We start from the raw sequence: 21,185 nt of genomic DNA on the forward strand, positions 1-21,185 counted from the left end.
AATGGGCTTTCTGGAAGTCATGCTGAAAGAACAAGAGGTCACTCTTAGTGAAGTCTATCTTGTTTTGTTTCTGTCACAGCGCTTTCCAATTTGGCCCTGGACTCATGTTCTCATTCTGTCCCTGGAACACTAATTGTCACTTAGGTTTATACAGAGAGGTCAGCTCTGCTCTGAAGATTTATTTAGTTATTCCTGGAAAAATAACAAACGTTCAGTTTGACTCGCAGTTGAAAAGTACAACGTTTGCCTTTTTGTTGGCTCTCATGCTTAAGCTTGACATTTCTGTCCTAAAACACAATGTACATTTATTTCCTTTTAATATTGGAATATATTTTGGTAACAAGCAAATATATCCTTATATCACCATGAAATCTAGTAAATGGAATACTGCTAAATTCACTAAACACATTACTATGAGCTCACTCTCTGTCTTCCGTAGACTGTCAAGGTGTGCTGATCGCCAACCAGGCGCGTGGGGAGATTGAGTCTCTGAACTACCCCAACACCTACCCCCACAACTCCCTGTGTAGCTGGACCATCCAGGCCTCCATGGGCAACACCATCAACTACACCTTCATGACCTTTGACCTGGAGGGGACCAGCGTCTGTAGTTTCGACTACGTCAAGGTGGGTGGCGTCCTTTGGGAAACAGTGCAAGATAATGTGATGCTAGTGCGGTTTAATGAACTCTAATCAGAGTAGCATCATAACATTTGGAAACTGAATGGATCTAAATGAAAGAGGTTGAAACTGAGAAACTGTCCCTGTTGACCTGGCCTGAGCTTTCTGTTCTCCCGGATGACATCACTCCAGGAAAGGCATCGTCAGGTCAGGAGGTCAGAACCCCCTTCATGTGATTAGTGTTGCGTGTTAGTAGTCATTGGTGATGGGTTGGCCTATTCAATTCTGGGAGGAAGTATCAGTTTCCTCCGCTGTGCTCTACTGACTCACCACATGGACAGGGAGCAGGAGACAGATGGACCGCTGACTCTGCTTATACTCTGGAGATAGTGTACACAGTGACTGGTTCTCACTGCATGCATCAACACTTTTGACATTACCTGATAGGTGTGAGTTTTGATGCAATTTTTGAAATATATTTCTTAGTGAGAAGTTGGATTTCAGCTCTCTCTCCTCTGTACAATAGTTACTAGTGTCCTGGACTGAGCTGAAGTAGAATGTGACTGAAACCTGCATGGGAAGTAGTTGATAGACAGTTTCCTGTGATCTGCACAAGTTCTCACAGGTTTTCTTCAGGGGTTCCTGTGATCTGCACAAGTTCTCACAGGTTTTCTTCAGGGGTTCATTTTGACATGATTTTCAAGGAAGACCTCATTTCTTAGAACATGCTACAAGGCGGACCTTTCATGGCTTACATAATACAAAGTGAGTTCTATGGCTCTTCATCTAACTCACTCACTGGAAATAAATGTCTTTGTGGAAACAAAATAGTGCTGTTTTCAACTCGCCCCCTGGTCACCATGACAACCCCAGCACACATGGATGACATCATGGGCTCTTGTAGTTAAATAGACTCATTCTGTGCGGGTCTAGATTTCCTGGAGACTGGTAATTCACCTCCTCCTGCTGCCCCTCTTTGGCTAGGCTGATCTCACCACTGTTTTTGTTGCCTCTACTCTATTCCACAGACCTGCAACTTTATGGTGCCAGTCTAAGTATTTTACTCATAGAACACTGTATGGCACAAATTACCCCTATGGACCCTGATCGAAATGAATGCCAAACATTTTATAATTTTCAGTGTACAAAACAGAAATGTCTCATGAAGATTGTCATGACATTGTACTCTCAAATAATGTTGATTGTAACTGAGGGAACAATAACCTTGTTGCAAATCACCAATAACACATTACACAATTGTAATTCAACTCTGTAGTTATATTAGTCTGCGTTGTCCTTTTAGTCCTCACAGTATATCCACAGGCTTATGGTAATCTTTCTGCTTGTTTACTTTTGGATGTAATGAATCTGAGATGTCAAGCTTTGTATTACATGAAAGGTCATATTCTTCATCCTCGTCATTACCTGGTCTAACATCTGACCTCTAACCCCCATAGAATGTATGGCCTGGTTAGTGCAGATGAGGTAGAGTAGGTTAACATCAATAACACAGAGGTCTTAACAGGGAATGATTCATCTATCCAGCTTTAATTTCACCTCTTCAATCTTAGGCCTCTTAATCCATTCACTGACATGTAGACATACAGTGGGATCCATAATTATTGGCACCATTGATAAAGATGAGCAAAAAGTACTATATCAAATAAATAATACACATACTGAGCAAAAAGTACTATTTCAAATAAATAATACACATACTGAGCAAAAAGTACTATATCAAATAAATAACACACATACTGAGCTATAGTGTATGCTAATAACATTTGGACAATTATAATATGTTATACTAATACAGTTGCTCAGTGAAATAGATTTGATTTAACAAGTAATAAAAATGAAACTGTCTAAAAAAGATGGGTACATTTTTTAACACCCGTTTTCAATACTCTAGCACCTTACCCTTGCGAGGATAATGACAATGAGCCTTTTTATTTAAAAAAAAATATGAGCTTGGAGAACACATTGGGAGGGATCTTAGACCATTCCTCCATAATGAATCTTTCCAGATCCTTGATATCCTTTGTCTGCGCTTATGGACTGCCTGCTTCAATTCAAACCACAAGTCTGGAGTCTGTGATAGCTATTCGCTCGTTTCACCTCAAAAAGCACAAGAAAGAGGATGTCTGACAAGTAGTATGGAGCTGCGGCACGGAGTATTGTTTCTTCATCCTATGTAATGTATTCTCAGTGAATTTGTTGAGTTTTTAGGCGCATAGGAGTCAGAGGACACCTCTCCTTCGCATAGAGTTGATAAGGCTGTTGATTGTGACCTGTGGAATGTTGTCCCACTCTTCAATGGCTGTGCGAAGTTGCTGGATATTGGCGGGAACTGGAACATGCTGTCGCACACATCGATCCAATCTTTTTCACAACGTTGACATCAACAAATCGCTCACCCACACGTCACCATACATGTGGTCTGCAGTTGTGAGGCCTATCAGACGTACTGCCGAATTCTCTAAAATGACATTTCTCCTACCACAACCATTAAACTATGTAACTGTTTTAAAGTTACCATTGGCCTCATGGTGAAATCCCTGAGCGCTTTCCTTGCTCTCTGGCAACTGAGTTAGGAAGGACGCCTGTATCTTTGTAGTGACTGGGTGTATTGATACACCATCCAAAGTGTAATGAATAATTCTCCTCCCTATAATTCACCATGCTCAAAGGGATATTCAGTGTCTGCTTTTACCCATCTCGCAAAGGGCACCTATTGGTAGGTGTAGGAAAACCTCGTCTTTGTGGTTGAATCTGTGTTTGAAATGTATTGTTCGACTGAGAGACCTTACAAATAACTGTATGTTCGAGTTATAGAGATGAGGTAGTCATTAAAAAAGATTGTTAAACACGTATTATTATACTCTATTATACACTATTACACGACTGCGTGGCCAGGTACGACTCCAACACCATCATTAAGTTTGCAGATGACACAACAGTGGTAGGCCTGATCACCGACAACGACGAGACAGCCTATAGGGAGGAGGTCAGAGATCTGGCTGGGTGGTGCCAGAATAACAACCTATCCCTCAACGTAACCAAGACTAAGGAGATGATTGTGGACTACAGGAAAAGGAGGACCGAGCACGCCCCAATTCTCATCGACAGGGCTGTAGTGGAGCAGGTTGAGAGCTTCAAGTTCCTTGGTGTCCACATCACCAACAAACTAGAATGGTCCAAACACACCAAGACAGTTGTAAAGAGGGCATGACAAAGCCTATTCCCCTTCAGGAAACTAAAAGATTTGGCATGGGTCCTCAGATCCTCAAAAGGTTCTACAGCTGCAACATTGAGAGCATCCTGGTTGTATCACTGCCTGGTACGGCAACTGCTCGGCCTCCGACCTCAAGGCACTTGAGAGGGTGGTGCGTATGGCCCAGTACATCATTACTACCTCAATTAGCCTGACTGCCGGTGCCCCCACGCATTGGCTACCCGGACTATCTGCATTGTGTCCCGACACCCACCACCCGCCAACCCCTCTTTTACGCTACTGCTACTCTGTTTATCATATATGCATAGTCACTTTAACCATATCTACATGTACATACTACCTCAATCAGCCTGACTAACCGGTGCCTGTATATAGCCTCGCTACTGTATATCGCCTCGCTACTGTTATAATTCACTGTCATTTTACTGTTGTTGTTTATTTTCTTACTTATCTAATGTTCACCTAATACCTATTTTTTTTTACTTAAAAATGGCACTGTATTCGGCACATGTGACAAATATTGCACACAGAGTGAGTCCATGCAAGTTATTATGTGATTTGTTAAGATCTTTTTTTACTGCTGAACTTATTTAGGCTTGTAATAACAAAGGGGTTGAATATTTTGCTTTTCATTTTTTATTAATAATTCCACTGACATTAGGGACATTGTTTCTAAGCGAGTGACACAAAATCTCTATTTAATCCATTTTAAATTCAGGCTGTAACACAACAAAATGTGGAGAAATTCAAGGAGTGTGAATACTTTCTGAAGGCACTGCCCTTCTTAGATTAGACCCCCTCCCCCCCAGTTTCCACCTCCCTTTCAGGCCTCAGAATATGTCAGGATTCATTCATCTCATCTCCTCTCTCCTCCCCTCTCTCTGTTCTGGTCTGTTACATAAGAATACACCATGCCAAGACAATGGAGCTTATTGTTGCATTGTCACCACCTCACCACTATACTAACACATTATGTTTACAATAGGAAGCCATATTTCAGGTTATTAGTACATATGTTTGACTTTATATACATTTCCTGTAGCTCTGAAGTCCCGTGAAGCTGGCCAAATATGTGTATGCTTGTATTTGTAGCTTTATTCTAATATTTATTCAGTTTTCTCAGAATAGCTAACAGTTCCTAACCTGTTTTGATATTTTCCCCAGCTGTACAATGGTCCCAATGATCAAGCCCCTCTGATTGGCTCGTACTGTGGGAGCACGCCCCCTCCGGCTAACACCACGACTAGTTCCTCCCTTCATATGGTGTTCCACACTGACTCCTCAATTGCCATGACGGGCTTCCAGATGCTCTGGTACCAGAACGGTGAGACCACAAACACAACCACAACTAACTCTTGTACCACAACACAATCACAATACGACTATAAGTAATAGAACCATAACAACCTTACACAACAAACTGTCTGTGTCCAAAATGGCACCCTATTCCCTTCATAGTGCAGTACTTTTGACCAGCAAAACCCGCCCATCTGGCACTCCAGGTAAGCTAGAGCAAATATTTCAAATAGTATTTAAAACCAGGTCTGACTGTTATGTATGAATATCTGTATGAATATCACGTTTTACTAGCTAGATTGGAGAGGGACCACAAATACCCCCCCCCCCCCCTTCCTCTTCCTGCTGTGTTCCATTATGATGTCATCTGTTCCTACTCTTCACTTCTTTCCCAAACAACTGGGAACTCCCCCTGCCCTCACTCCCACATAGGAAAGGGCCTGGCCCAAACACCCAGTGTTACTGGACGATTCATTGTAAATAGGCCTAAAGTACAGCCAAAGTGGTCTGTGTTGAATTATTTAGTATAAGACTGAATGGAGTTAATTGGCAAGATAAATTGTCAAATGTGACTGCTTGTGGTAGAATATGCATTTGTCATAAAATACACTCCTAATTTAAAGTAATCCCATGTTTCAGGGATATTCAATGATTTACAATACAGAGCTAGCCTGTGGAGCTAGCCTGTGGAGCTAGCCTGTGGAGCTAGTCTGGGGAGCTAGTCTGGGGAGCTAGCCTGTGGAGCTAGCCTGTGGAGCTAGTCTGGGGAGCTAGTCTTGGGAGCTAGTCTTGGGAGCTAGTCTTGGGAGCTAGTCTTGGGAGCTAGTCTGGGGAGCTAGTCTGGGGAGCTAGTCTGGGGAGCTAGTCTGGGGAGCTAGACTGGGGAGCTACTCTTGGGAGCTAGTCTGGGGAGCTAGTCCAAAGGAAAAGTTAGATCAAGACTACCTGGAAAGCTGTAAGAGGCTTATGGAAGATAAGAGATGCCACAAAGTTTAGAGGCCAGCATTCCTGTTGATTTTTCATCAAGTATTACACTCCAATTGGGTTAATATTGAAGAAGTTGTAATTAGCTCGAAGTCGTTTACAGCTTCATTGTTTGTGCTCTTCATTGCACAATTATGGACATTTGCATTCCCATTTGCAACACATGCAGTCTACACACAGTATCATTTTTACAAATTGTTCACTAGCCATTCGGTCCCCTGCTTTTATTTATATTCCACAACACTGAGATTTAGTGAATAGCAGGATGCCATTGATGTTGCTGAAATGATCTTGATCGTCATAGACCTAACACATTGATAATATACAGATCATTAATAACAATCCTAAATCATAATTTGACAGCTTGTGAATACCGTATGCTCGGGGGATAATACTGTACGATTTGGAATGGAAATGATACTCACAATCTTTAAATAAAATAACTGTCATGACCACAGACTCTGTAAATGAGATTGTAGAATGCAGGTAACAATGTTACCTGCATTCTTCTTCAGCTCCCCCACCTGGCTCTCCATATCCCTGAGCTCAGCCACTGTGATGCCCAGTTGGGATGTAAGACCTGGAGAAATATGAATAGCAAGCTTTCAAGACCGATTATTGAAAGGGCGTAGTGTAAATCTATGAATTTCGTATTACCTTCATTCACTGTCTGTAGGGTAGCCACTGTAGACTCCGCCCATGTCAGTCTGGCCTTCAAGTCCCTGAGCTCAACCACTGTGGTGCTCAGTTGGGATGTAAGCTTTAGCGAGCTTTTAAGGGCCATCGTTTGAGACATTACAGACCTTAACCATAATGGACAAAACAGCCGAGCGTTAAGGTGAGCTCAGTTTATGAATCAGCCAATTTTGAATCCATTATTTATTTTTAAAAGAGAAAAATAACAGGTCTAACGGTTTAAATAGTCTATTAATTGATACCTTTGATCTCAGTCTGTAGGACAGCCACTGTAGACTCCTAGCTGTTTAGCTCCTCCTCAGTCGCTTTCAGCCTGGCCTCCATTCCTTCTATCTTTATCAGTAAAATAAATGTCAGGCTGGCAGCTTCTCCCTGAGTCTTCTAGGATTTGACTATTAGCTTCCTGACTTTCTGCCCTCTCTCCCTCCACATGTATCTCAGAAGTGATCTCAATCCCTGTGAATATGCCCTCGGTCTCTGCCCCAGTCCGACCACCACACAATAACACCAACAGAGCTGCAACACCCCTCATTCTTTACCTGGACTCTCAACGTCGTTAGCCCTCCTATGTTGAGCCCACTAGGATCTTCCAAGCCCTGTAAACACATATCCGTGTGAAGTGTTTAGTGAGGTCCATCTGTCTTTATGGAAAAATAGGACATGCTCTGGCAGTCAAGGTTTTGTGGAATGTGCATCTGTTTGGTTAATGTTGCGTTGCCAACTCATGTGAACGTGTTATCATCATGGTTAATCTTGTTCATGTTTAATATTGTGACAACAGCATGACTTTTGCAGGAACATGTTGATGATCTAGTTTGTTGCCCCCTACTAGAGGTACATTTCTCTGTGTAATTACATTGGTGTAGTATGGTAACACCTCATACAGTATGGACAGGATCTGTTTAGTTGGTAATCAACTGTATAAATACTGTATGAAATTACACACCTTAATGACAGGTGGATTGTTGTCATGATTAGTCTCTGTGACCAACACTAACCAGCATCTCTTTCATCTTTCCTATCACTGTGTCCCAATTACCTCTTTCCTCCCATCTTGCACTTGTTCACTTCCCTTCAATGATTTGAAAGGACTGGTATAGCAAATATGGTGGAAACTCCAATTAACCCATAGCTTCAACAATCCAATGCTTTTAGATGTGTGGGAAGTGGTGAGCAAGTATACACTTCAGGTTAAAGGAGAGATTAGTGGGACCCACCCCTTGTCTCCATCAGCCTCACTGACACAGTGTGGCCCCCTACAGGTTGTGGTGGGGATCTGTCTGGTCCCACGGGTTCCTTCAACAGCCCAGGATACCCCAACAGATACCCCGACAACAGAGAGTGTTTCTGGTACATTCAGACTGCCACAGGAAGCAGCATCACCATTACCATCTATGAGTTTGATGTGGAGTACCACCCTGACTGCAACTATGACGTACTGGAGGTAATGTGTGTGGTGTGTCAATGTGTGTGTTGGTGTGGTTCTTAGGGAGTATATATTTGATTCTGCGTGATGTATGCCAGAGTTGTGTTGTGCTCCCTCCTGTGCTAGCTGTACCCAGAGGGCCTAGCGCAGAGTAGCTCACGCCAGTGGAATGCTGACTTCCACCAGACAGAACAGTGAATGGAGCCAGTGGGGCAGAAATGACCTGGAAATCACAGCTTAGGGAGCTAGCTAGCTGGCCTTTTTCTGGTCCAACTGCCTCCAATGCTGGACTAGCCCCGACCACTGTCAAACTACCCACAATCCTAAAGGCTGGTGCCACACCCTAACGTCCCACAAATGTCACTTCATCATCATGTGGTTATCAGCTGCTTCTTCCTGTCCTGTAACTGACCAAAGATGTTTGTTATTGAGGAAACCATCTGTAGTCCAGCAGCACATGTGAAGGATGGTCTGACAATTAGCTAATTTGATTCCCATATGTCCTATTTTTAAACCAGACAAATGAGCATAGATAAGGATATGAACATAGTTAAGTGATAACCTCAGCTCTAAATATGCAGTGACAGTCCGAATATGTATTCTGTAGGGTCTTTGTTCCCTTCAATGGCCCGTTGTTGCTACATCAGGTTGTATGTACACTGAGTGTACAAAACATTAGGAACAACTTCCTAATATTGTGTTGCATCGCCTTTTTGCCCACAGAAAAGCCTTAATTCGTCGGGGCATGGAATCTACAAGGTGTCGAAAGCGTTCCACAGGGATGCTGGCCCATGTTGACTCCAATGCTTTCCACAGTTGTGTCAAATTGGCTGGATGTCTTATGGGTGGTGGACCATTCTTGATACACACAGGAAACTGTTGAGCGTGAAAAACCCAGCAGCCAGTTCTTGACACACTCAAATCTGGGAGCCTGGCACCTACCACCACACCCCTTTCAAAGGCACTTAAATCTTTTGTCTTGCCCATTAACCCTCTGAATGGCACACATACACAATCCATGTCTCAATTGTCTCAAGTCTTTAAAATCCCTCTTTAATCTGTCTCCTCCCCTTCATCTACACATATTGAATGGAACACTGGTCACTTTAATGTTTACATACTGTTTTACCTATTTCATATATATATACTGTATTCCAGTTCAACTTATGCTGTATATATACTGTTCTATCCAAGTATTCTTCAGATATACTACATATTATATTGACATACTGTCCATAATATCTATACATCCCATAACATTAGCACATTGCTCACACATTGCTCATACTACAATAATTCTTCATTCCATTATTTTACTTATGAGACTAGTGTGTATGATTAGATATTACTGCACTGTTGGAGCTTGGAACACAAGAATTTCACTAGGTCCAGACCTGTCAGCTCTCTGTCCACCACCACCATTTAACTGTATCTTCCATAACCCTTAACACCTGAACCTCTAACCCTTCATCTCTAACCCCTGTCTTTCCACAGGTATACGGAGGCCCTGACCTTTCAGCCCCCAGGCTGGCCCAGCTCTGCACCACCACCTCCAGCCCCCTCCAGGTCTCCAGCACAGGGAACATGGTCACAGTCCGCTTCAAGTCTGACCCCTACGTCAGTGGCCGAGGATTCAATGCCAGCTGGGTCGAGGTCCAGGGAGGTGGGTGATAGTGGGCTGTAGACTGCACATACACACAAACACACAGGTTTTCACCAAATCCCGCTTCCTCCCCCCCTCTCCTCTCTTCCTCCCTAGGATGTGGAGGTCCGATCAAGGCCCCCAGTGGAGAGATCCACTCCCCCAACTACCCCGCCAACTACCCCAACACGGTGGACTGTTCCTGGACCATCTCAGTGGACGTAGGCCACCGGGTCCTCTTCAACTTCACTGACCTGGACATAGAGCTCCACTCCACGTGCCAGTGGGACCATGTAGCTGTGAGAGACTTACTTTCTGAATGATAACGTGTGTATGGTATTATTACTCCTGGGATGAGGAGGAAATGAGGAATGTGGTTGTGGTTCTAGTGTCTTTATGCCAATATCTCTCTCAATGTCACGGCGTTGGCAAGTCCACACTAACAGATGTCAAGGTCCTCTGAAAGAAACTTGGCATCTGAACACTGAGACATTCTATTGAAATATCAACCGCTGTTCTGAGGGCAGTTTCCAATCTGTCCCTCCCACTGCCTCTGCCGTTCTAAGTGGCCTTTGTTACCATCCCCCCCCCCCCATCACAGAGAGACAAAACGCGAACAGGCCAGAGCTCTTTGTCTCTCTGTGGTTTGGCCGTCTTCTTGTCATCTTCCAGGGCCCATTGTTAACACAGTGAAGGGCAGATAGTACTACTGAAATGATGTGAATGCTAACACCCTGATGTCCCTCTGGTCAAGTGCCCTAGTTGTCGGTGACAAAAGCTAGTGCTACAGATTCTGTTCAGGGAAACAAGTAGAATTCAGTCTATGCGAAAGAGAATTCAGTGTGTAAGATACAAGCTGCTATGAAATACTGCGTTGAGGTAGCCAACAGAATAGTTATCCTTTGAAAAGCCCCTGTATGAGTCAGGCAGGTAGCCTAGTGGTCAGAGCGTTGGGCAGTAACCGAAAGGTTGCTAGATCGAATCCCCGAGCTGACAAGGTAAACATCTGTCGTTCTGCCCCTGAACAAGGCAGTTAACCCACTGTTCCTAGGCCGTCATTGTAAATAAGAATTTGTTCTTAACTGACTTGCCTAGTTAAATAAACATTAAAAAAATTAAATAAAGAGCTGGTGAATGTCATTTTTTCACTTCATTGAACTACAGGAAACAGAAATTATTCCATATTTTCCAGTCTGAATATCAACTTCTCACCTTTACGTTCCGTGTGTGTGTGTGTGTGTGTGTGTGTGTGTGTGTGTGTGTGTGTGTGTGTGTGTGTGTGTGTGTGTGTGTGTGTGTGATGTGTGTGTGTGTGTGTAGATCTATGATGGACCCAGTATATCTGCTCCGCTGCTGGGTCAAGTGTGTGGTCAGACACGGCCCGCCCCCATCACCTCCACCCAGAACACCATTTTTGTGCGGTTCAGGTCTGATGCCAGCCTCAACCACCGGGGCTTTGCCGCCACCTTCTACGAGGGTGGGTCTTCAGCACAGCTGGCACGGCAATAGATACAAATACTGATACATATACTTTACCTCTCTTAGCCATTACTGAGACATTGAACACATTTCTGGTTTATTATAAAAATATTTATTTGGACGAAGTCTGTTCCAACATTGAAAAACATATGTTTATAAAACACATTTTGTTATAAAAGTGTAGATTTTGGTTTGGATTCTTATTGGTAAGAAACTTTTATTTCTCTCAGCTTGTGGAGCCACCTTCTTGACAGATGACGTGGGTGGGGCCATCGCATCGCCACGGTACCCTGCTGTTTACCCAGCCAATCAGAACTGCAGCTGGATCATCAAGGCTCAGTTGCCATGTGAGTTAGCCAATCACACCACAGATACACACCACTCGATCCACTGCACTACAACTCCCATTCATTTCAATGGCCTGCCAGCTTTGGTATTTGTATTAACCAGTGATACTTTGTTTTTATATTGCAATGTAATTGATAGTTATCTGTAACAAACTGAAGTGATGCTGTGTCTTGTTTTCTCTTTCCACACACTACCCAATGCACAGTCAACCATGTGACCCTGTCGTTTACGGACTTTGAGCTGGAGAGTCTCAACTCCAACTGTTCCCACGACGCTGTGGAGATCCTAGATGGAGATAACTACATGGCACCAGTCATTGGTAAGGTCATGTTACAGAAAATAAGTAATATAAAATAATACAGATCAGTGCTACACAGTGGATACTGGTCCTCTGAGGCTACATACTATAGAATAATATTAACAAGAACTGTGTAACCCTTTACACTCGTAACTGTATACGGTTGAAAATGGCAGATTTGAGCACTGATCACCTCCTAAATTGGTACGCTGTGGCTGTACCGTAACATGCTCATAAAAGCAAATTCCCACGAGTGTGAAGGTTAATGTCATTGTTGCAGCACGTGGCCTTTAACATGAAAAAAATACTGTGTCGTATTACTGATTACTACTTCAACACAATGATAGATGACGTTTTCCATGTTAGTTGTGGTGATATTTATTTTCCCCTCAGGTCGTTACTGTGGCACTGAGATCCCTCACCCAGTCACATCGTTCAGCAACGCCCTGGTCGTCAACTTTGTCTCTGACTCCTCTGTCGCCATGAAGGGCTTCAGAGCAACCTACACTGGCTCCACCTCAAGTAATGCGTCTATTAGTGGGACCCAATGGTTGTGTCACATAAGGTCTTAAAGTACCTTCAGAAATTGAGTTTGATTCCACACATCTACTGCTGCCTATTGCCTATCTTTTTGGAAATCTCCATATCATCTGACAGTGATCAGTTCTGACAGCGACTAACTCTTAACCCTCCTCTCACTAATCCTAACCCTGTCTTCCTCTCCTAGGCTGTGGAGGGGACTTGCTCATGGAGACAGGGGCCTTTAACAGTCCTAACTACCCTGATGCCTACCCTCCCAACGTGGAGTGTGTCTGGACCATCACCAGCTCCCCCGGCAACCGCCTCCAGCTCTCCTTCATGTGAGTCTCCTATACTTATTGCACGGGTTATGACATGGGATATTACATGATCAAATGCCTCCATATGGCATCTTCTACATATTCTGAATATTTATTATACTGTAAGACATTGCCTCAGGGAAGAACATTAAATATGTTCTTTCACCATGGAATAAGTTGTAAATACAGTGGTTATAACAGTGTTATTACATAGGTCGTTACACATCAATGACTAAGCTAATAGTTATTATTTACTTCTCCTGTGCCAGTATGTTCCAGCTGCAGCAGAGTTCTGACTGTAACAATGATTACCTGGAGATCCGGGAGGGAAACTCCACAGGCGCTCTGGTTGGTCGGTTCTGTGGGGTCTCCCTCCCCTCCAACTACACGTCTCTGATTGGCCACATCCTGTGGGTCAAGTTCCGCTCAGACTCCTCTCTCAGTGGAGCTGGATTCAGAGCTACCTTCTCTCACTGTGAGTGTGTGTTGGGTTTTTGTGGGCGCGTGCATGCGTGTGTTCTACTGAGGGCCGTAGTGTCTTATTGTTCAACCCACTCTCTCGCTGACACAATGCATCTCTTCAGATGCTTTCTCCGTTCTGTTAACTCCATGCCCAGCATCACATCTCTGTCGATGCTCTATCTTCTTCTACTGATGCACAAATGCTTTCAATGACAAGATACAGTACTTTGGCTTTAGATGCGTCCAGCCATACTCGGTATGCTAAACACAGAATATGTGGTCTCGCCTTCTCCAGTGTATGGGAATGACATCACAGGTACATCAGGACAGATAGCGTCTCCACTGTACCCCCGGACGTACCCCAACAACGCAGACTACCGCTGGACCATCACTGTACCTGGAGACGACTACGTACAGATCCACTTCCTAGACATGGACATCGAGGACCTGTACGACTGCTACTATGACCAGCTTAAGGTGTGCGTCGTCGAGGCGACTGATTCTATTGAAATGACAACCTCTTCCTTCAGTAGAATTCAAAACATCCCCGAAAGTCATCTTCGTTTTGATATTAGGAAATGTTAGATGACGATCATCCTTGAAAAACTCACTGTGAACATGAATAATAAAATACAAATGTTATATAAGAACATCATACCGGGAACCATAAACCATTTGGCCAGTCTTTTTCATAACCTCTAACCTCTCTCTGTGTGTGGTCAGATATTTGATGGGCCCAACATCCACGCCTACTCCCTGGGGAAGTTCTGCGGTCTATCCCTGCCCGCCTCGGTCAGTAGCTCCGGCAGCACCGTGACTCTAGAGTTCCAGTCGGACACTGTGGTGGGGGGAAGAGGCTTCCTCATTGAATGGTCAGCCATACAGAGCTCTGGACCCCTGCCCACCTTAGCACCAGGTGTGTGTTTAAGCCAGTGAGTATTTGTGCACATGCCCGTGCACCCATCCATGTGTGTTACTATACTGATTTCTATCTCTCTCTCTGTGTGTAGGTGCCTGTGGGGGGGCTCTGATGCCAGGCGACAGCCCCAGGTTCCTCTTCTCCCCCGGCTGGCCAGACAGCTATGACGCTAACCTGGAGTGTACCTGGGTCATTCGTTCCCCTAACTCTATTGTGGAGTTCAACCTGCTGTCTATGGACATGGAGGACTACCCCGCCTGCTACTTTGACAGCCTGGTCATCAGGGATGGTGAGTGAGAGAGAGGCCTGGATCCTGTTCATTAGGCCACACTGTAGCAAAAAATCAAGTATTTCTTATTGGACAAAATCAGATAGTGCCTGTTTGTTTCACTCTGTGTTCTGTTTTGTGCAAACTGAACATGACCATGGTTTAGATAGACCTTTATACTAGACTACTGGTTAATCAGCTTTGTGTGAAGCGTAAAACACTGAGGTTTACTTTCTAGTGTCTGGGAGACCGTATGTCACAACCACAACACTGTACAGTGTGTTTATGTTTTAGCTAAGCAAAAGGACACGTCTCCTCAGTGAACACTGCATGTCCTTTCCTTTGTCTTCCTAATGTTTACCCCATTGTGTGTTCTCCTCCCCCAGGTGAAACCAACCTGTCCCCCCTGCTGAACACTGTGTGTGGCCGTGAGCTGCCTGGTCCCATCCACTCTACAGGGGACTCCATGTTCCTCCGCTTCACCTCAGACAGCAGCGTCTCCGGGAAGGGCTTCAACGCTTCCTACTCTAAGGGTGAGCTCACTCACAACCCTCTCTGAAGCAATCCAATCACTGGAGGTTGTTGACCCTGCTAACTTGGTTGACATGTCATGTTGTTTACCCTGCTAATGTGTCATCGGTTCACATCTCATTCTCTTAACCTTGCTTGTGTCTTATTGGTTAAAATCCCAGGCTGTTGATTTCATATTGGTTTGTATCATAGGTTTTTGATCTTCCTGGAGTCTGTTTCTCTTTGACTTTGACAAATGCAGATCATTTTTATTTCATGGAGGATGATATCATTGACTGTATTTATCTAAAGGAAAAAGAAAACTCTCAGTATCTCTTTGACAAGTGACAATAAAGTTATTGTTTTGTAATTCTCATTCTAGGTTGTGGTGGTCTGCTGCACGTGGACAGGGGTGTACTCTCCACCCCGCGGTACCCCGAGAACTACCCGTCCAATCTGGACTGTAGCTGGCACGTGATGGTGACCCCAGGCTTCAGAGTGTCTGTTAACATCCAGAGCCCGTTCCAGGTCCAGGGCTTCGGCACCGCCTGCAGCTCTGGAGACTACCTAGAGGTGAGATACAGTGCATTTGGGAACAATTCAGACCCCTTGACTTTTTCCACATTTTGTTCCGTTTCAGCCTTATTCTAAAATGTATTAAATTGTTTTCCCCCCTCATCATTCAACACACAACACTGACAAAGCAAAAACAAGTTTTTAGAGAAGAAAAATGAAATATCACATTTATGTAACTATTCAGACCTTTTACTCAGTACTTTGTTGAAGCAGCTTTGGAAGCAATTACAGCCTTGAGTCTTCTTGGGTGTGACGCTACAAACTTGGCACACCTGTATTTGGGGAGTTTCTCCCATTCTTCTCTGTAGATCCTCTCAAGCTCTGTCAGGTTGGATGGGGAGTGTCACTGCACAGCTATTTTCAGGTCTCTCCAGCGATGTTCAATCTGGTTCAATTCCGGGCTCTGGCTGGACCACTCAGGGACATTGTCTTGACTGTGTGCTTATGGTCGTTTTCCTGTTGGAAGGTGAACCTTCGGTCCAGTCTGAGGTCCTGAGCGCCCTGGTGCAGGTTTTCATCAAGGATCTCTCTGTACTTTGCTCCGTTCATCTTTCCTTCGATCCTGAATAGTATCCCAGTCCCTGCCGCTGAAAAACATCCCCACAGCATGATGCTGCTACCACCATGCTTCACCGTAGGGATTGTGCCAGGTTTCCTCCAGACGTGACGCTTGGCATTCAAGCCAAAGAGTTCAATCTTGGGTTTCATCAGACCAGGTAATCTTGTTTCTCATGATCTGAGAGTCTTTAGATGCCTTTTAGCAAACTCCAAGCGGGCTGTCATGTGTCTTTTACTGAGGAGTGGCTTCCGTTTGGCCACTCTACCATAAAGGCCTGATTGGTGAAGTGCTGCAGAGATGGTTGTCCTTCTGAAAGTTTCTCCCATCTCCACAGAGGAACTCTGGAGCTCTGTCAGTGACCATTGGGTTCTTGGTCACCTCACTGTTCTTGGGGACCTTCAATGCCTCAGAAATGTTTTGGTACCCTTCCCCAGATATGTGCCTCGACAACCCTGTCTCGGAGGTTTACGGACAATTCCTTCGACTTCATGGCTTGGTTTTTGCTCTGACATGCATTGTCAACTGTGGGACCTTTTAATATATAAAGACAGGTGTGTGCCTTTCCAAATCATGTCCAATCAATTAAATTCACCAGAGCTGGACTCCAATCGAGTTGTAGAAAAATCTCAAGGATGATCAATGGAAACAGGAGTCGCTGGTGCGCGATGAGACAAGTAGATCCCTACCGACCAATCCCTCCCTAACCCGGACGACGCTAGGCCAATTGTGCGTCGCCCCACGGACCTCCCGGTCGCGGCCGGTTACGACAGAGCCTGGGCGCAAACCCAGGGACTCTGATGGCACAGCTGGCGCTGCAGTACAGCGCCCTTAACCACTGCGCCACCCGGGAGGCCCAGGTTGATTATAAATACAGCAAAAAAATAAACATCCCTTTTTCAGGACCCTGTCTTTCAAAGATAATTTGTAAAAATCCAAATAACTTCACAGATCTTCATTGTAAAGGGTTTAAACACTGTTTCCCATGCTTGTTCAATGAACCATAAACAATTAATGAACATGCACCTGTGGAACGGTCGTTAAGACACTAACAGCTTACAGATGGTAGGCAATTAAGGTCACAGTTATGACAATTTAGGACACAAAAGAGGCCTTTCTACTTACTCCGAAAAACACCAAAAGAAAGATGCCCAGGGTCCCTGCTCATCTTCTTGAATGTGCCTTAAGCATGCTGCAAGGAGGCATGAGGACTGCAGATGTGGCCAGGGCAATAAATTGCAATGTCCATACTGTGAGACGCCTAAGACAGTGCTACAGGGAGACAGGACAGACGGCTGATCGTCCTCTCAGTGGCAGACCACGTGTAACAACACCTGCACAGGATCGGTACAGCCGAACATCACAACTGCGGGACAGGTACAGGATGGCAACATCAACTACCCGAGTTACACCAGGAACGCACAATCCCTCCATCAGTGCTCAGACTGTCCGCAATAGGCTGAGAGAGGCTGGACTGAGGGCTTGTTGGCCTGTTGTAAGGCAGGTCCTCACCAGACATCACCGGCAACAACGTCGCCTATGGGCACAAACCCACCGTCGCTGGACCAGACAGGACTGGCAAAAAGTACTCTTCACTGACGAGTCGTGGTTTTGTCTCACCAGGGGTGATGGTCGGATTCACATTTATCGTCCAAAGAATGAGCCTTAGACTGTGGTCTGTACTCTGGAGCGGGATCGATTTGGAGGTGGAGGGTCCGTCATGGTCTGGGGTGGTGTGTCACAGCATCATCGGACTGAGCTTGTTGTCAATGCAGGCAATCTCAATGCTGTGCATTACAGGGAAGACATCCTCCTCCCTCATGTGGTACCCTTCCTGCAGGCTCATCCTGACATGACCCTCCAGCATGACAATGCCACCAGCCATACTGCTCATTCTGTGTATGATTTCCTGCAAGACAGGAATGTCAGTGTTCTGCCATGGCCAGCAAAGAGCCCGGATCTCAATCCCATTGAGCACGGCTGGGACCTGTTGGATCAGAGGGTGAGAGCTAGGGCCATTCTTCCCAGAAATGTCCGGGAACTTGCAGGTGCCTTGGTGGAAAAGTGGGGTAACACCTCACAGCAATATCTGGCAAATCTGGTGCAGTCCATGTGGAGGAGATGCACTGTAAATGTAGTTGGTGACAACACCAGATACTGACTGTTACTTTTGATTTTGACCCCTCCTTTGTTCAGGGACACATTATTCCATTTATGTTAGTCACATGTCTATGGAACTTGTTTAGTTTATGTCTCAGTTGTTGAATCTTGTTATGTTCATACAAATATTTACGTTAAGTTTGCTGAAAATTAACGCAGTTGATAGTGAGAGGACGTTTCTTTTTTTTGCTGAGTTTATATAGTGAATGAACCAGTCTCCTAAATAATTTTGAAAGTCACAGTTATATACTTCACTACACATAATATACTACACCTTGTTATAGCCAGGAAGAGTGATTTGCTCTGACAGATTCAATTTACCCAGGGAGTGATATGGATTGTAACATGACCCTTACCCCTCTGTGTGTGTGCGTGCGTTACTGTGTGTGTGTGTTTGTGTGTGTGCCCGTGTGTGTGTTCAACCCGCCGCCTGTCTGTCTTAGTTGAGGAACGGTCCGGATGCCTCAGCCCCCTCTCTGGGGGGTCGTCTGTGTGGCACCAGCCCCCCTTCCATCACCCAGACAACAGACAACAACCTCCACATACGATTCATCTCAGACGCCACCAACGAGGGCAGTGGCTTCAAGCTGATCTTTGAGGCCCACAGCCAGGGTGAGACTGTAATAACAGTAAATTGTTATAAAAAATGTTTATAACACAGACAATCAATGGTTTAGATAGAAACACTGTAATGTATATTTTTACATGATTGAGACATCACTGTATTTTGTGCTTAAGAGCATAGAAGTCAAAGTGTATGTGAGAAAACACCTTCTGATTTCTAGATTTTCCTAATCACATGCATTTGCTCTCCTCCTGTAGCTTGTGGAGGAAGCATTGTGCTGAGTGACTCAGACCCTCCAGGCTATATCACATCACCCAACTACCCCCAGAACTACCCCCAGAACATGGACTGTATCTGGGTCATCACCGTGCCCAACGGGGAGTCTGTCCAGATCGACTTTGACAATGAATTCGACATCGAGCCTACGTCCAAGTATGAAAATGTCCCATTTGATATCATCGTCATGTTGTAATTCTTTATCATGTTTCTTTTTACTTGTACTTGTTATAAGTTCTTATGTCATGTTTCTTATATATGAGTACAGAACACCATATGTTTCTTATATATGAGCACAGAGTATAATAGTGTTTCTAATAGATTGGATCCAAGAGCTATATATTGTACCATTCTGTTGTCACCTTTTTTGAAGAAAACAATTTCATGAGATTTACCCCCAATGTTTTGTCATCAGCTGTTTCTATGACTACGTTGAGCTTCGTGATGGTGCCACCTCTGACGCTAACTCCCTCGCAAAACTATGTGGCAACACCAGGCCCTCTACCGAGCATTCCACTGGCTCCACCATGTACCTGCGCTTCCGCACAGACAACAGCATCACACACAAGGGCTTCAAGGCCAAGTACTCCATCGGTGAGTGTGTAACTGGAACAGAATCAACCCACTCCGCCACACTCTCTAGTACAGTCTCCCACACTCACTCAAATACACTTCACCACCTACAGAGAACATGAACCCTTTCAGTGGGTATGTTACAGTATCAAACATATCTCAGAAAGCAGATGTATTTCGCTGCCTCTTCTACAAGATCCAGGAGATACTTGGAATGACCCGGATCTCAATCTGAGTTTTTTTTTGTCTTTTCAATCCAACACAGCCACGTGTGGAGGCACATACACTGGCCAGAGTGTTAACCTCAAGAGCCCAGGTTTCCCTGCGAACTACCCAGATAGCTTATCCTGTGAGTGGTACCTGGAGGGCCCTACAGGACACTACCTCACCATCCGCTTCAACAACTTCAGCCTTCAGAGCACAGTAGACTGCAGCAGTGACTATGTCGAGATACGGGAGTACAATGCCTCAGGTAACCTGTTCTATGTTTACGGATTCTTGACATGTTTCTAGCAATGTTCTGCCTAAAAAACGACAGCGGCGTGTGCACATAGTTGTGTCCATATCTCTTTTCTAAGAAGTCTAATTCAGTTTGTCAATTTGTGTAATTCATTTTGTCTAATGTGATGAAATGAAAGTTGACAAATGTGTTGCCGGTATGTCCTGTTCCAGGGCGCTTCCTGGGAAAGCATTGTGGGAACAGCATACCTAGCCCTATGGAAACAGGAGACAGCTTTGCTTATGTCAAGTTTGTCAGCGACAGCAGTGTAAATGCCCCTGGATTCACTCTGTCCTTTGTGGGCAGTGTGGAAGGTAAAAGTCATTTCATTTAAGACTTACAGTGCATTTGGAAAGTTTTCAGAACCCTTTACTTTTTCCAAATTTGGTTACGTTACAGCCTTATTCTAAAATGTACACACAATACCCCATGATGACGAAAGCAAAAAACTATTTTTAGAAATTTTTGCAAATGTATTACAAAAAAAAAATAAATGATATCACACATATACTATTCAGACTGTTTACTCAGTACTTTGTTGAAGCACCTTTTGGCAGCGAATACAGCATTGAGTCTTCTTGGGTACAAGCTTGGCACATCTGTATGTGTGGAGTTTCTCCCATTCTTCAGAGACTTGTCCCAACACCACTCCTGCGTTGTCTAGGCTGTGTGCTTAGGGTCATTGTCCTTTTGGAAGGTGAACCTTCATCCCAGTCTGAGGTCCTGAGTGCTCTGGTGCAGGTTTTCATAAAGGGTCTCTGTACTTTGCTCCGTTCATCTTTCCCTCGATCCTGACTAGTCTCCCAGTCTTTGCCGCTGAAGTTCAACAGAGGAACTCTAGAGCTCTGTCAGAGTGACCATCGGGTTCTTGGTCACCTCACTGACCAAGGCCCTTCTCCCCCGATTGCTCAGTTTGGCCGGGTCTGCTAGCTCTAGGAAGAGTGTTGGTGGTTCCAA

General features: G+C 44.6%; 1 protein-coding gene across 1 annotated transcript in view; it reads left to right on the top strand.

The window, feature by feature from the left end:
* Positions 1-21,185, top strand: part of LOC139420386 (cubilin (intrinsic factor-cobalamin receptor)) — a 53,213-nt gene that overhangs the window by 15,565 nt on the left and 16,463 nt on the right. The window contains exons 26-46 of the mRNA XM_071170433.1: positions 440-627; positions 5,021-5,180; positions 8,095-8,276; positions 9,753-9,921; positions 10,018-10,199; positions 11,221-11,377; positions 11,610-11,726; positions 11,933-12,046; positions 12,419-12,547; positions 12,753-12,885; positions 13,134-13,339; positions 13,622-13,803; positions 14,050-14,242; positions 14,337-14,534; positions 14,900-15,046; positions 15,406-15,596; positions 18,759-18,927; positions 19,138-19,312; positions 19,572-19,750; positions 19,995-20,201; positions 20,402-20,542. Coding sequence (XP_071026534.1) covers positions 440-627; positions 5,021-5,180; positions 8,095-8,276; positions 9,753-9,921; positions 10,018-10,199; positions 11,221-11,377; positions 11,610-11,726; positions 11,933-12,046; positions 12,419-12,547; positions 12,753-12,885; positions 13,134-13,339; positions 13,622-13,803; positions 14,050-14,242; positions 14,337-14,534; positions 14,900-15,046; positions 15,406-15,596; positions 18,759-18,927; positions 19,138-19,312; positions 19,572-19,750; positions 19,995-20,201; positions 20,402-20,542 — 3,519 coding nt within the window. The remainder of the gene's footprint in view (positions 1-439; positions 628-5,020; positions 5,181-8,094; positions 8,277-9,752; positions 9,922-10,017; positions 10,200-11,220; positions 11,378-11,609; positions 11,727-11,932; positions 12,047-12,418; positions 12,548-12,752; positions 12,886-13,133; positions 13,340-13,621; positions 13,804-14,049; positions 14,243-14,336; positions 14,535-14,899; positions 15,047-15,405; positions 15,597-18,758; positions 18,928-19,137; positions 19,313-19,571; positions 19,751-19,994; positions 20,202-20,401; positions 20,543-21,185) is intronic.

Source organism: Oncorhynchus clarkii, chromosome 11 (assembly GCF_045791955.1).
Source record: "Oncorhynchus clarkii lewisi isolate Uvic-CL-2024 chromosome 11, UVic_Ocla_1.0, whole genome shotgun sequence".
Lineage (NCBI taxonomy): Eukaryota > Metazoa > Chordata > Actinopteri > Salmoniformes > Salmonidae > Oncorhynchus > Oncorhynchus clarkii.